This window comes from Rattus norvegicus, chromosome 10, assembly GCF_036323735.1.
Source record: "Rattus norvegicus strain BN/NHsdMcwi chromosome 10, GRCr8, whole genome shotgun sequence".
In the NCBI taxonomy this organism is placed as follows: Eukaryota; Metazoa; Chordata; class Mammalia; order Rodentia; family Muridae; genus Rattus; species Rattus norvegicus.
In genome coordinates, this window is record NC_086028.1 from 58,550,793 (window position 1) to 58,568,036 (window position 17,244).

The 17,244-nt window shown below is 40.2% G+C and overlaps 1 protein-coding gene across 1 annotated transcript; it reads right to left on the reverse strand.

Moving 5' to 3' along the window:
- Window positions 1-5,039: 5,039 nt before the first annotated feature.
- Olr1471 (olfactory receptor 1471) lies at window positions 5,040-5,981 on the reverse strand. The gene has a single exon (NM_001000722.1). The coding sequence runs from the start codon at window positions 5,979-5,981 to the stop codon at window positions 5,040-5,042; it is 942 nt and encodes a 313-aa protein (NP_001000722.1).
- Window positions 5,982-17,244: the final 11,263 nt, after the last annotated feature.

A 17,244-nucleotide genomic window follows, 5' to 3' on the forward strand; every position in this document is an offset into this window, starting at 1 on the left:
TCCCGTCACATAATTGTCAAAACACCAAACGCACAAAATAAAGAAAGAATATTAAAAGCAGTAAGGGAAAAAGGTCAAGTAACATATAAAGGCAGACCTATCAGAATCACACCAGACTTTTTGCCAGAAACTATGAAGGCCAGAAGATCCTGGACAGATGTCATACAGACCCTAAGAGAACACAAATGCCAGCCCAGGTTACTGTATCCTGCAAAACTCTCAATTAACATAGAAGGAGAAACCAAGATATTCCATGACAAAACCAAATTTACACAATATCTCTCTACAAGTCCAACACTACAAAGGATAATAAAGGGTAAAGCCCAACATAAGGAGGCAAGCTATACCCTAGAAGCAAGAAACTAATCATCTTGGCAACAAAACAAAGAGAATGAAAGCACACAAACATAACCTCACTTCCAAATATGAATATAACGGGAAGCAATAATCACTATTCCTTAATATCTCTCAATATCAATGGCCTCAACTCCCCAATAAAAAGACATAGATTAACAAACTGGATACGCAACGAGGACCCTGCATTCTGCTGCCTACAGGAAACACACCTCAGAGACAAAGACAGACATTACCTCAGAGTGAAAGGCTGGAAAACAATTTTCCAAGCAAATGGTCAGAAGAAGCAAGCTGGAGTAGCCATTCTAATATCAAATAAAATCAATTTTCAACTAAAAGTCATCAAAAAAGATAAGGAAGGACACTTCATATTCATCAAAGGAAAAATCCACCAAGATGAACTCTCAATCCTAAATATCTATGCCCCAAATACAAGGGCACCTACATATGTAAAAGAAACCTTACTAAAGCTCAAAACACACATTGCACCTCACACAATAATAGTGGGAGATTTCAACACCCCACTCTCATCAATGGACAGATCATGGAAACAGAAATTAAACAGAGATGTAGACAGACTAAGAGAAGTCATGAGCCAAATGGACTTAACGGATATTTATAGAACATTCTATCCTAAAGCAAAAGGATATACCTTCTTCTCAGCTCCTCATGGTACTTTCTCCAAAATTGACCATATAATTGGTCAAAAAACGGGCCTCAACAGGTACAGAAAGATAGAAATAATCCCATGCATGCTATCGGACCACCACGGCCTAAAACTGGTCTTCAATAACAATAAGGGAAGAATGCCCACATATACGTGGAAATTGAACAATGCTCTACTCAATGATAACCTGGTCAAGGAAGAAATAAAGAAAGAAATTAAAAACTTTTTAGAATTTAATGAAAATGAAGGTACAACATACCCAAACTTATGGGACACAATGAAAGCTGTGCTAAGAGGAAAACTCATAGCGCTGAGTGCCTGCAGAAAGAAACAGGAAAGAGCATATGTCAGCAGCTTGACAGCACACCTAAAAGCTCTAGAACAAAAAGAAGCAAATACACCCAGGAGGAGTAGAAGGCAGGAAATAATCAAACTCAGAGCTGAAATCAACCAAGTAGAAACAAAAAGGACCATAGAAAGAATCAACAGAACCAAAAGTTGGTTCTTTGAGAAAATCAACAAGATAGATAAACCCTTAGCCAGACTAACGAGAGGACACAGAGAGTGCGTCCAAATTAACAAAATCAGAAATGAAAAGGGAGACATAACTACAGATTCAGAGGAAATTCAAAAAATCATCAGATCTTACTATAAAAACCTATATTCAACAAAACTTGAAAATCTTCAGGAAATGGACAATTTCCTAGACAGATACCAGGTATCGAAGTTAAATCAGGAACAGATAAACCAGTTAAACAACCCCATAACTCCTAAGGAAATAGAAGCAGTCATTAAAGGTCTCCCAACCAAAAAGAGCCCAGGTCCAGACGGGTTTAGTGCAGAATTCTATCAAACCTTCATAGAAGACCTTATACCAATATTATCCAAACTATTCCACAAAATTGAAACAGATGGAGCCCTACCGAATTCCTTCTATGAAGCCACAATTACTCTTATACCTAAACCACACAAAGACCCAAACAAAGAAAGAGAACTTCAGACCACTTTCCCTTATGAATATCGACACAAAAATACTCAATAAAATTCTGGCAAACCGAATTCAAGAGCACATCAAAACAATCATCCACCATGATCAAGTAGGCTTCATCCCAGGCATGCAGGGATGGTTTAATATAAGGAAAACCATCAACGTGATCCATCATATAAACAAACTGAAAGAACAGAACCACATGATCATTTCATTAGATGCTGAGAAAGCATTTGACAAAATTCAACACCCCTTCATGATAAAAGTCCTGGAAAGAATAGGTATTCAAGGCCCATACCTAAACATAGTAAAAGCCATATACAGCAAACCAGTTGCTAACATTAAACTAAATGGAGAGAAACTTGAAGCAATCCCACTAAAATCAGGGACTAGACAAGGCTGCCCACTCTCTCCCTACTTATTCAATATAGTTCTTGAAGTTCTAGCCAGAGCAATCAGACAACAAAAGGAGATCAAGGGGATACAGATCGGAAAAGAAGAGGTCAAAATATCACTATTTGCAGACGACATGATAGTATATTTAAGTGATCCCAAAAGTTCCACCAGAGAACTACTAAAGCTGATAAACAACTTCAGCAAAGTGGCTGGGTATAAAATTAACTCAAATAAATCAGTTGCCTTCCTCTATACAAAAGAGAAACAAGCCGAGAAAGAAATTAGGGAAACGACACCCTTCATAATAGACCCAAATAATATAAAGTACCTCGGTGTGACTTTAACCAAGCAAGTAAAAGATCTGTACAATAAGAACTTCAAGACACTGAGGAAAGAAATTGAAGAAGACCTCAGAAGGTGGAAAGATCTCCCATGCTCATGGATTGGCAGGATTAATATAGTAAAAATGGCCATTTTACCAAAAGCAATCTACAGATTCAATGCAATCCCCATCAAAATACCAATCCAATTCTTCAAAGAGTTAGACAGAACAATTTGCAAATTCATCTGGAATAACAAAAAACCCAGGATAGCTAAAGCTATCCTCAACAATAAGAGGACTTCAGGGGGAATCACTATCCCTGAACTCAAGCAGTATTACAGAGCAATAGTGATAAAAACTGCATGGTATTGGTACAGAGACAGACAGATAGACCAATGGAATAGAATTGAAGACCCAGAAATGAACCCACACACCTATGGTCACTTGATTTTTGACAAAGGAGCCAAAACCATCCAATGGAAAAAAGATAGCATTTTCAGCAAATGGTGCTGGTTCAACTGGAGGGCAACATGTAGAAGAATGCAGATCGATCCATGCTTATCACCCTGTACAAAGCTTAAGTCCAAGTGGATCAAGGACCTCCACATCAAACCAGACACACTCAAACTAATAGAAGAAAAACTAGGGAAGCATCTGGAACACATGGGCACTGGAAAAAATTTCCTGAACAAAACACCAATGGCTTATGCTCTAAGATCAAGAATCGACAAATGGGATCTCATAAAACTGCAAAGCTTCTGTAAGGCAAAGGACACGGTGGTTAGGACAAAACGGCAACCAACAGATTGGGAAAAGATCTTTACCAATCCTACAACAGATAGAGGCCTTATATCCAAAATATACAAAGAACTCAAGAAGTTAGACCGCAGGGAAACAAATAACCCTATTAAAAAATGGGGTTCAGAGCTAAACAAAGAATTCACAGCTGAGGAATGCCGAATGGCTGAGAAACACCTAAAGAAATGTTCAACATCTTTAGTCATAAGGGAAATGCAAATCAAAACAACCCTGAGATTTCACCTCACACCAGTGAGAATGGCTAAGATCAAAAACTCAGGTGACAGCAGATGCTGGCGAGGATGTGGAGAAAGAGGAACACTCCTCCATTGTTGGTGGGATTGCAGACTGGTAAAACCATTCTGGAAATCAGTCTGGAGGTTCCTCAGAAAATTGGACATTGAACTGCCTGAGGATCCAGCCATACCTCTCTTGGGCATATACCCAAAAGATGCCTCAACATATAAAAGAGACACGTGCTCCACTATGTTCATCGCAGCCTTATTTATAATAGCCAGAAACTGGAAAGAACCCAGATGCCCTTCAACAGAGGAATGGATACAGAAAATGTGGTACATCTACACAATGGAATATTACTCAGCTATCAAAAACAACGAGTTTATGAAATTCGTAGGCAAATGGTTGGAACTGGAAAATATCATCCTGAGTGAGCTAACCCACTCACAGAAAGACATACATGGTATGCACTCATTGATAAGTGGCCATTAGCCCAAATGCTTGAATTACCCCAGATCCCTAGAACAAAGGAAACTCAAGACGGATGATCAAAATGTGAATGCTTCACTCCTTCTTTAAATGAGGAAAAAGAATACCCTTGGCAGGGAAGGGAGAGGCAAAGATTAAAACAGAGACTGAAGGAACACTCATTCAGAGCCTGCCCCACAGGTGGCCCATACATATACAGCCACCCAATTAGACAAGATGGATGAAGCAAAGAAGTGCAGACCGACAGGAGCCGGATGTAGATCGCTCCTGAGAGACACAGCCAGAATACAGCAAATACAGAGGCGAATGCCAGCAGCAAACCACTGAACTGAGAATAAGTCCCCCGTTGAAGGAATCAGAGGAAGAACTGGAAGAGCTTGAAGGTGCTCGAGACCCCAAAAGTACAACAATGTCAAGCAACCAGAGCTTCCAGGGACTAAGCCACTATCTAAAGACTATACATGGACTGACCCTGGACTCTGTCCCCATAGGTAGCAATGAATATCCTAGTAAGAGCACCAGTGGAAGGGGAAGCCCTGGGTCCTGCTAAGACTGAACCCCCAGTGAACTAGACTATGCGGGGAGGGTGGCAATGGGGGGAGGTTTGGGAGGGGAACACCCACAAGGAAGGTGAGGGGGGAGGGTGATGTTTGTCCGGAAACCGGGAAAGGGAATAACACTTGAAATGTATATAAGAAATACTCAAGTTAATAAAATAAAATAAAATAAAATAAAAAAATAGTATTAATATATTTGCTAGTTAATTTTAGGTAAAAATCCCTGTGGAATCATGACAATGATATTTTCTTCTTGCAAAGGACTCTTATTAGTGCCTCTTTCATGTCTCTGTTCCTCAGGCTGTAGATGAAGGGGTTCAGCATGGGGGTCACCACTGTGCACATCATAGCCATGACAGTCTCCTTCACAGTAGAGTTATTAGCTGATGGATATAAGTAGAGACCAAAAATTGTTCCATAGAACAGTGAGACCACAGACAGGTGGGAGCCACAAGTGGAGAAAATCTTTTGTATAACCTGAGTAGAAGAAATCTTTAGGATGGAAAAGACAATTTGTACATAGGACACAACAATGAGTAAGAATGGGATGACCATAATGAGTCCTCCCAAGATTAATATCATTAATTCATTAATACGAATGTCAGAGCAGGCCAACTTGAGCAATGCAGATATGTCACAGAAAAAGTGGCGGATCACGTTGTTCTCACAGAATGACAATCTAGACAAGAGTAAGGTGTGCAACAAGGAATACAGCACATTAAATACCCACGACATCAGCACCAGACACACACAGAGCTTGGGACTCATGATGCTGGTGTAATGCAGAGGGAAGCAGATGGCCACATAGCGATCATAGGCCATGACCAAAAGAAGAAAGCTCTCCAGGTCTCCAAAAACTAGTAAAAAGTACATTTGTGACAGACAAGTGGCATAGGAGATGGATGTGTCCTGGCTCTGCATGTTCTGCAGCAACTTGGGCATTGTGACAGAAGAAAAGCAGAGATCAGAGAAGGACAAGTTGCTGAGAAAAAAGTACATGGGTGTGTGGAGATGGGAGTCCAGTAGAATGAGGATGATGATAATGAGGTTCCCCAGGACAGTGGTGAGGTACATGGACAGGAACAGGGCGTAGAACAGTTGCTGGTGCTCTGGGGGGATGGGCAGACCCAGGAGAAGGAACTGGGAGATGACAGTTTTGTTGTTCATTATCATTCTTCGTCTCCAGTATTCTAATGAGCAAATATTATTGTCCTTTAAAATTCAAAATAATAATGCATATTTGTTTCTGATATATATTCTACAACAATGGATCTGCTGGTCATCATAGCAATTATTTTCCCCCCATTAATTAATTTATTTATTCACTTTTAGATTCTAATTACTGCTCCCCTCTGGGTACCCACCTTACACAGTCCCTGGAACCCCTCTCAGATATCCCCCAACCTGGCACTTGAAGTCTCTGCAGGACTGTGCACATTCTCTTCCACTGAGGCCAGAGGAGACAGCTCAGTTAGAGAAATCGATCCACAGATAGCCAACAGCTTTAGGTACAGCCCCTGCTCCATTTGTTGGTGGTCTCACGTGAAGACCAAGCTGCACATCTGCTACCTATGTGCAATAAGGGGCTAGGTCCAGCTAGGGTACGATCTTTGGTTGATGGTTCAGTCTCTGAGAGTCCCCAAGGGTCTAGGTTAGTTGACTCTGTTGGTCTTCTTGTGGGGATTTTATACTCTCCAGGGCCCTGGTTCCTTCACCCAACTCTTTCATAAGACTCCCTGAGTGCCATCGAATGTTTGCTTGTGGGCCTCTGCATCTGTTTCCCTCAGTTGCTGGGTGGAGCCTTTCTGAGGACAGTTATGCTAGGCTCCTGTCTTCAAGCATAACAGAGTAGCATTAACACTGTCAGGGATTGGGGCTTGCCTTTGGGATGGGTTTCATGTTGGGCCAGCTATTGTTTGCCTATTCCCTCAGTCTCTACTCTATCTTGGTCCTTGTATCTCTCGTAGAAAGGACAAATTTTGGGTCAAAAGTTTTGTGGGTGGGTTGTTCTTATTCCTTCATTGGGGGTTCTGCCTGAATATAGGAAGTTGCCACTTCAGGTTTCATATCCCCATTCTAGGAGTGTAAGCTAAAGACTCCTGGGAGCCTCCCTCATCCTAGGTCTTTGGCGGGCACCACACCCACCAGCTGTCAATTTCCATTTATTCTTCTGACTCCTTAGGCCTTTCTCCTGTTTTCTCCACACTTGATTCCAACCCCCACACTTCCCTCCCCATCCCCCCTTCCATTCAGTTTCCTCCCTCCATTTGTCTCCTATGACTATTTTATTCCCCTTTTAAGTGATAGTAATTATAATCTCAGAACTCCTAATGCTTGCAATCATTACATTCATTAATAATTTTTCAATTTTTCTTTAATAGGTTCCAATATCCCGTTCCTTTCTAGACAGCTCTATGCCATTTATACTGAGTTACAATGGACTAATGCTTTTCTTTCCTGCTACCTGCTCCTACTGGGTAATTGTTTGTTCATTTCTAATTTGCTCTTTTATTTTGTATATTGATGTTCTTGAGGAATTTGCTTAAACTTTACCATCATAATTTCATATGAATTTCAGGAAAATCTTGCATATCTCTGTGCGGAGGTTACCATTTCAAACCCAGATGTGCATGTCATAGTAACATACAGATTTCTGTCCCACTGTTAACTAATCATCTTACTTCCATTGCATGTATGACGGGCATCAGAAGCTCAAAAGGCTCAAGTGAAGTTTCTGTCTTCACTTTATCATTTGCAAAATATTCCTCACCATCCTACCTCTCCAGTCTGCTATAGTATAGTAAAAAACAAGTTTTTTGGTCAGAAATCCACGAACCCAAAAAATATGTTCTCATAACCCTGCAAATTCATGCGGATTGACAGCAAGACACCTGCCTATTTTCTTGAATGTCCCCAGCTCTGCTGAGGCTGAGTCATAGTTTCTGTTTCATGATCCTGCTCACCTTCATGTCATTTGCAGACACAGGAACTAGCAGCCTCTCTGCTCATTATCTATCTACATCATCTCTACTCACACATCACCCTGCTGCCATTCCAGGGCCTTAGGAGCCCTGCATTCGAATGAAGTCTAGATCCTGAATAATTCATTAAGATAGTAATTACTGAGAACCTTACTAGGAACAATTTACCTCAGGGATCTCTAATTGAAACAAACTGTAATCACCAACCTCTCCTTCCTACACTTATGGGAAGGTAGACTTTATACAATAACAACAGCAACAGCAGCAAGCAAAACAAGAAAGAAATAGCAAAGTAAAATCAAAGAAAGCATGGAGAGATGCATACTCATTCTTTGTTTAGGTAACAATGAAGGCTTCTGTTTGACTGGCTCCCACTTTGTCAGGACAAATCCTAGTTTCTATGCAGATATTCTCTAAATAGCATTAAAATCTATAGACTTTGAGTAAATAACTAACACTTCATCTCTTGATGAGCTTTATGCTTCCAGAGGAAGCAATTAGGGAAAAAGGAAAGTTATTAGAGAAAAAGTTCGCATCTTCTGCTTAGTTACGAGTATTTAACCTCCCTACTCAGGGACTCCAATAATCTAGACAATTCTTCAAATGTTTCCCTTATCAGTCTCTAACACTATCCATTCTGTGTCCTAAATCACATGAATGGGTGGGCATGCATGCGTACACACACGCACACGCACACACACACACACACACACACACACACACACACACACACACATGAATACACACACTCCCCCTAGCACCCTAGACATGTCATTCTGTGATTCTGGACAACACTGTCTAATGAATCTGTCACATTTCTCAAAGCTGACAAAACAGAAGAAATATCAACAAACCCCAACAACTTTCTCTGAAATGCTATAACTTATTCTGAAATGCTATAACTTACTCTGACTGCTTGCATCTTCAATGATTGACAGTGTTTGATGCAACTGAATTCGGATTTTCCACACTTAGACATTGTGGATTATCATTGCAGAGGGGAAATCACATAGGAAAAAAACCAAACATAGCTTAAAAAGATGCTACCCTTATGTACCTCAGATCAGCCTCAAATATGCAACACTGCTGCCTCTGTGTCCTGAATACTGGGATAACATGAATGGGCCACCATGCCCAGTTTCTGCTTCTCCTGTAATGAATACTACTTTTGTGTTTTGTATGCATGTGTGCAAATTTCAGAATCCAGAGAAATCACTATCAACTATTACCACTGATGGGCCAATAGACTTCATTCTCTCTCTACATGTTAAGTCCACAGTCCTCAAGTGAAGTAGCACATGAAAATCATAAGGGAATTGATTTTACACCTTCCTGTCACCTTGGATTCTTTAGAAGCACAAAATTTGGTTGAATAATCTTTATTGTACATTTAAATGAACACATAGATGATATTAATATAACCTTGATGGACTGCATTTAGGAGTACTCTTATTCAGTACCAGTAAAATAGAGATTTGTGAACTTGTACAGATAAAATAGATCATCATAATTGTTCAGAGTTTGTGAAGACCTACCTTCATCAGTACATCACTGACCCTCACCTCACAGGGCTTTTCCTGTGTTGAAATGGTAGGGTACTGAGAGAAAAAAATGAATAATTTTAAGGAGTCCATCAATATAAAAAGGGTTACATGATAACTATGAAAAAATACTTACACAGTGTGATGCGGTCTTCGAGACAGAGAAAAGAGGAATGTTATCATACCTCAAAAACTGTCCTGCATCACCTGGGAAATTCATGTGGATTGACAGCAATTTCCTGTATGTACTCAGCTCTGCTGAGGCTGTCAAAGGTTCTGGCTGATGATCCTTCTCACCTTTGTTTTATTTGCAGACACAGGACTATCAGCCTCTGTATCATCACTCATCTGCACCATCCCTACTCACAGCTCCTACTGCCATCCCTGAGCCTTATGGGTCCTTCATCCCACAGGATTCCAGATCCTGTATAATGAATTAAAGACAAAATAATTACCTAAAGCCCTTTTAGGACCAATTTACCTTAGTGATCTACAATGGAGACCAATTATAGTCACCAATGACTCCTTTCTACACTTAGGGGAAGGTAGACTTTAAAGAACGACAACAAAGAAAACTAACAAAACTAATAAAGAGTAGCACCAAGAAGGAAAAGAAGCATGAAAAGATGTATAATCATTGTTCACTTGAGTAATAGACAGGAATGAGGAAGGGTGACTGAAAAACCACATCGGCTTACCAGCCATTATTTTGATTGTTAATAATTTAATGTGTTTCAATCATGAAAAATTATACAAAAAGCATAACAGTAGTTTTTATATTTTTGTTTTTGAGCCTAGCCTTTAACTTCTGAGCCATCTCTGCAGCCTACTCAGCAGTAGTTTTAAGCAGAATGAGACCATAGAAAACCACATACACTGAGACTGCTTCCAAGGACATCATCTCAATTCTATATGACAGAGGACTTAGAACAGTTACATCTTTCTGTAAAAATCTAAACTTTATCCCCCAACATTCTATGTGTGCAAATATGTGAAAAAGAGAGGAATATGGCAAGCAGATGGCATGTTTAAGGCTTCCTCAAGCCAATAGGAAAGAAGTTCATGTTTCTATGCCTGCTCGCTCATTTTGTCTTCTTTATCTTTCTATGAAAATGCTAATTGTATCTACTACTACCACCATTATCCAACTCCTCTCCACCTATGTGAGATTACTTTATAAGTCCATGTTGTATGAGTTTACCATTGTTCACAGGGCCATAGGTGGCATTTATAATTTCTTCCTTCAGGATAATCTCATGGATGTGGCAGGCATATGTTGAAAAAGTTCTGTCTATGATAGGAAAACGCAAACTTTCAAATCTCTGGAATTTTTATCCTTATTTGTCTAATCTGTACTAGGCTATTAAAGATGACTAGTTTGGCAGTCTTAGATTGGCCCATTGTTCCTTACCCCACAGCTCCTCCTGCCTCCTGGAAGGTCTGTTCTAACCTGGGACACACTAGTGAGATCCCACACCCCAATCCCTCCACCTGCTGGAACCTAGTAAGCCCAGCAGTTGTGGCTCTGCCCCCCATGTCAGAGTTCTATTTTTTCCAGTCCACCCCTACACCTATAGTCTAGGATAACATGTACAGCTCCACATGCTGCCCAGAAGTCCTGCTCTGATCTGGGACACAAAGATCAAATTGTCTCTGGGGAGGCCTGCTCCAGTCTGGGATATTCAGGCCAGCCAACACCAGAGACAACCAGACAGCAAAAGACAAGCACAAAAACATAATCAACAGAAGCCAACTTCATATGGCACCGTCAGAATCCCGCTCTCACACTACAACAAGTCCTGGATATCCTAACACACCTGTAGAGCACAATTCTGTGTATTGCTTTCTGTGAGACATCTATTTTTACAATATTTATTCTTTCAACTCATGAGCATGGGAGACCTTTCCAACTACTCATGTCTTTTTGCAATCTTCTAAAGTTTTGTGGTTGAGGTCTTTGATTTCTTGGTTTACATTTCTGTTTTACCTAGATAGAGAATTTTATTAATGCATACTGTATTTATACCAATTCCACATCTTCTTTTATCCAACTAACTCCTTCTGTGCCTTCTTATTTTTAGTATTTTTTTAAATTGGATATTCTTTCATTTACATCTCAAATTTTATTCCCTTTCCTGGTTTTCCATCCATAAACCTCCTATCCCATATCCTTTCCCCCCTTCTTCTATTAGGGTCTTCCCCCTCCCTAACCACCCACTCCTTCCTGCCTCTGTGTTGTGACATCCCCTACACTGGGAGGCAGGGGACCAGCCTTGGTAAGACCAAGGCTTCTCCTCCATTGGTGCCCAACAAGGTCATCCTCTGCTACATATGCAGCTGGAGTCATGGGTCTGTCCATGTGTACTCTTTGGGTAGTTTAGTTCCTGGGAATTCTGGTTGGTTGGTATTGTTGTTCTTATGTGGTTGCAAGCCCCTTGAGCGCCTTCAATTCTTTCTTTAATTCCTCCAATGGGGACCTGATTCTCAGTTCAGTGGTTGGCTACTAGCATTCGCCACTGTATTTGTCATGCTCTGGAAGAGCCTCTCAGGAGAAAGCTATATCAAACTCCTGTCAGCGTGTACTTCTTTACATCAGCAATACTGTCTGGATTTGGTGGCTGTATGTATATGGACTGGATCCCCAGGTGGGGCAGACTCTGAATGGCCATTCCCTCAGTCTCTGTTCCAAACTTTGTCTCCATATCTCTTCTACGAATATTTTTGTTCCCCCTTTTAAGAAGGACTGAAGCATCTGCATTTTGGTCATCCTTCTTGAGCTTCATATGGTCCATGGATTGTATCTTGAGTAATTAGAGCTTTTGGGCTAATATCCACTTATCAGTGAATGTATACCATGTGTGTTTCTGTGATTGGGTTACCTCACTCAGGATGATATTTTCTAGGTCCATGCATTTGCCGATGAATTTCATGAAGCCATTGCTTTGATAGCTGACTAGTGCTCCCTTGTGTAGATGTACTGAATTTTCTGTATCCATTTTTCTATTGAAGGGCATCTGGGTTCATTCTTGTTATATGTTAGAGTATCATTTGGGTATATGCCCAGGAGTGTATAGATGAGTCCTCAGGTATTACTACATCAAATTTTCTAAGGAATATCCAGACTGATTTACAAAGTGGTTGTACCAGCTTGCAATCCCACCAACAATGGAGGAGTGTTCCTCTTTCTCCACATCCTTGACAGCAACTGTTGTCACCTAAGTTCTTGATCTTAGCCATTCTGACTGGTGTGAGGTGGAATCTCAGGATTGTTTTGATTTGCATTTCCCTGATGACTAAAGATGTTGAACATTTCTTAGGTATTTCTCAGCCATTTGATATTCCTCAGCTGAGAATTTTTTGTTTAGCTCTGTACCCCATTTTTAATAGGGTTATCTGAATTTCTGGAGTCTAACTTCTTGAGTTCTTTGTATATTTTGGATATTAGCCTTTGATCAGATGTAGGATTGGTAAAGATCTTTTCCCAATCTGTTGGTTGCCATTTTGTCTTAATGACAGTGTCCTTTGCCTTACAGGAGCTTTGCAATGTTATGAGGTTCCATTTGTTGATTCACACATTGGCACACATAGATATGGAGGATGATCAAGTTTGAATTTTTCAGAAAGTTGTATATCTTGCACTAAGTCTTCTTGTGGGTAGTCTGTCATGTGGAATTGACATACTGACCTTGGAAACTTCCCAATGTGTGTGGTTTCGATGATCTCGTGCTACTCAAGTGTCATTGGATAGGCTGAAGACATGGTTCTGCCATTAATATCAGGGCGGGGAGATGGGAAGGGGTGGGTTGTCCCCACCAGCAGGGACCCAGTTATTCAGAGTCCCGAAGAGGCTTTCTACCTGTGGGCCAAATGGAGTGAAGAGAAGAAGGAGACCAAGCAAAAGTTCTGTTGTTAAGGTCTCCTTTATTGGGATGAACGTTACAGCTTTTAAGGCTTTCAGGTAGGGGGAGTGACCTTTGTGAAACATGAAGGAGGGGGAGATGAGGGTATAGGCAGTGATAGCTGGAGGCAAAGAGGTCAGGTGGTGGAGACACCGGGTGTAGACTCAGGAGATAACTGTTTTTTGCTTAGGCTGAAGCATCCCATGAATGTTATCTTCCTGTACTGTAAATTCATGGGAGAGGCTCTTAGAGGAGTATGTGTGGCCAAGATCTATACAGTCACAAAACGGCCAGGCCCAAATCCAATATGGCTCCCTACAGTGGGTGATTGGGGAAGGGGAACACCCTTATAGAAGAAGGGAGAGGGGGGATGGGATAGGGGAGTTATGGACAGGAAACTAGGAAAGTGAGTAAAATTTGAAATGTAAATAAAAATATCCAATAAAAAAATACAATCTATTCACCTCACACCAGTGAGAATGGCTAAGATCAAAAACTCAGGTGACAGCAGATGCTGGCGAGGATGTGGAGAAAGAGGAACACTCCTCCATTGTTGGTGGGATTGCAGACTGGTAAAACCATTCTGGAAATCAGTCTGGAGGTTCCTCAGAAAATTGGACATTGAACTGCCTGAGGATCCAGCCATACCTCTCTTGGGCATATACCCAAAAGATGCCTCAACATATAAAAGAGACACGTGCTCCACTATGTTCATCGCAGCCTTATTTATAATAGCCAGAAACTGGAAAGAACCCAGATGCCCTTCAACAGAGGAATGGATACAGAAAATGTGGTACATCTACACAATGGAATATTACTCAGCTATCAAAAACAACGAGTTTATGAAATTCGTAGGCAAATGGTTGGAACTGGAAAATATCATCCTGAGTGAGCTAACCCACTCACAGAAAGACATACATGGTATGCACTCATTGATAAGTGGCTATTAGCCCAAATGCTTGAATTACCCTAGATGCCTAGAACAAAGGAAACTCAAGACGGATGATCAAAATGTGAATGCTTCACTCCTTCTTTAAATGAGGAAAAAGAATACCCTTGGCAGGGAAGGGAGAGGCAAAGATTAAAACAGAGACTGAAGGAACACCCATTCAGAGCCTGCCCCACATGTGGCCCATACATATACAGCCACCCAATTAGACAAGATGGATGAAGCAAAGAAGTGCAGACCGACAGGAGCCGGATGTAGATCGCTCCTGAGAGACACAGCCAGAATACAGCAAATATAGAGGCGAATGCCAGCAGCAAACCACTGAACTGAGAATAGGACCCCCGTTGAAGGAATCAGAGAAAGAACTGGAAGAGCTTGAAGGTGCTCGAGACCCCAAAAGTACAACAATGTCAAGCAACCAGAGCTTCCAGGGACTAAGCCACTACCTAAAGACTATACATGGACTGACCCTGGACTCTGACCCCATAGGTAGCAATGAATATCCTAGTAAGTGCACCAGTGGAAGGGGAAGCCCTGGGTCCTGCTAAGACTGAACCCCCAGTGAACTAGACTATGGGGGGAGGGTGGCAATGAGGGGAGGTTTGGGAGGGGAACACCCATAAGGAAGGGGAGGGGGGAGGGTGATGTTTGTCCGGAAACCGGGAAAGGGAATAACACTTGAAATGTATATAAGAAATACTCAAGTTAATAAAAAAAATAAATAAATAAAAAATATTAATAAAAAAATACAATCTAAAAAAAAAGACTAACCAAGACTAACTTCACATCCAAAAATATAAAAACTACTGATGTTTGTGTACATTTTTGTTGTATGTGAGAAACTTTAAGTCATTTATAATCAGAAAAGTTCCTGATAAATTTGATAGGATGTACAGTCATTCTTCTTCCCTTTCCCTGCTAAGAAAGTGAGCTCCACTCCAATAGAAGCCATGTATTTACCCAAATATGGAATGAGTATGTATCTTTCCATGCTTTTTGGCTTTCTTATTGGTGCTATTTTTAATTAGTTTTACTTGTTGTTACTGTCATTAAATTTTGCTTCTATTAAGTATGGGAAATAGAGATCAGTGGCCATAATTGGTCTCCACTAGAGGTCCCTGTAGTAAATTGGTCTGAGAAAGGTCCTAAGTAATTACTATGACTTAATGGGTTATACAGGATCTGGACTCCTCTGGGATGAGGCCCAGGGATGGCAGGGGGATGTTGCAGGGATGGTGCAGATAGGTGATGAGTAGAGAGGCTGCTAGTCCTGTGTCTGCAAATAAAATAAAGGTGAGCAGGATCATCATCCAGAAACTAGGACTCAGACTCAGAAGAATTATATTTAGTTAGGAAAATGAGCAGGTGTGTTTCTGTGAATCCACATGAATTTCTGGCATGGTACAGGACTGTTTTTCAGGTAAGATTACATTCTTCTTTTCCTTATATGGCCAATATTTGAAGAACTGTCTAGAATATTGGAATCCCCAAGAAGAGTGGAGATTAGAGACTTGTATGTAAGTCAGAAGACACAAACTTTTCTGTGAAAAACTGTATTCTTCCACCTACATCCTTCATCTGATTGTATGAAGCTCATCATGTGAAGGAATATTTATTTACTCAAAGTCCACACACTTAAATGAAATTTAGAGAATATCTGCATATCAAATAGAATTATTTAAAAATTAATATTAGGCTTAACCCATTTGATGCATAAATTAACTATCATATATAGAATAAATGTCTGAGGAATAACTCTTGAAGATTCAAAGATTCAATCTTGTTGCTTCTTCTTTTTATAATTTATTAACATTTCATCCTGTCTGAATTCTGCATCAGAATCAGTTACATTTTGTAGATTAAATCATATGGATATGATATGTAGTCATTGGTATTTCTTATCTCTAAAACTGAAATAAATATATTAGATCTCTCACACTCATTATAGAGTGTAAAATTTAGTATTAAATATTCAGGTACTTATATTTTAATGGAAATTTTTCTACCATTGAGGTTGACCAAATCTGAATCAATTTGAGGTGCAGCTAACAAATCTTCACTGGCTAAATTCAGGTATTGACCCTAGTTGGAGAATGAATGAACAATTGCAAACAATCATACGGCATGAAGGCATATGTGACCTTTCCTGCACATACTTTACAATTGATGGGAAGATATTTTAAAGCCATAATCAAAGTACTAAGTATGTGGGATATAAGTATAGGATGCTATGAAGCATGGTTGAAGGTATCACATAGTATAGGAGGACAGGGTAAGTTTAACTGTGTATGTGATAAGCAATAACTCTTATGTATGAGTGAGGGTGAACCAAATGAAAGGGAAAGGGAGGGGAGAAAGTGAGAGGCAAGAGAAACAACAACTCTAAAATGTGGATTGTGAAGAGATTAACCCCAGCATTGAGTGATGAAAGGAAAGCATGTGGGGCTATGTGGGATGTATCACTGATACCTATAAGATAATGAAATAGCATTCGTATCCCTGATAGGAGCCTGGTCCTTATTCTCAGAGAAACAGTGGTAATATGAAGAATAAATCAGAAAAGATATGATTAAACTCCTCTGTTCAAATGCCACAGTGTAAATGAAGCATGTCGAAGGAGAAGAGAAGAGTCAGGAGACATGAGAACATGGACATGAACTGTGTCTGTTACTATATTCCAGAAAAGAAAAGATGTGTTCCTGATAAATTGATAAAATCTCAAAGAGAAAAATGGATGAAATATGAGGAGATTGAAGAAGAGACTTTATAGAGTGTATAACAGCAGTTCAAGTTAAGGAAAAAAAATGAATGGAACCAAAATCACAGATTTCTGATGGAAATCTTATTGGCTTTATTATGGGAGACTGGAATGGTAGGAAAACAATAAACACTTTGGGAAATAATAAAGTGACAACATGAATTTCGCTTGGGGCTTTTGCACTTGATGTCTGTCATACATGCAATGGAAGGAAGATGATTAGTCAGCAGTGAAGCAGAAGTCTGTATGTTACAGGGACATAGAGGTCTGTTTTTGAAATTGTAATATAACACATTGGAGTATATGAG

Bases quoted from the DNA above. Each gene is read 5' to 3' on its own strand.
- Olr1471 (NM_001000722.1), bottom strand. From the start codon at position 5,981: ATGATAATGAACAACAAAACTGTCATCTCCCAGTTCCTTCTCCTGGGT.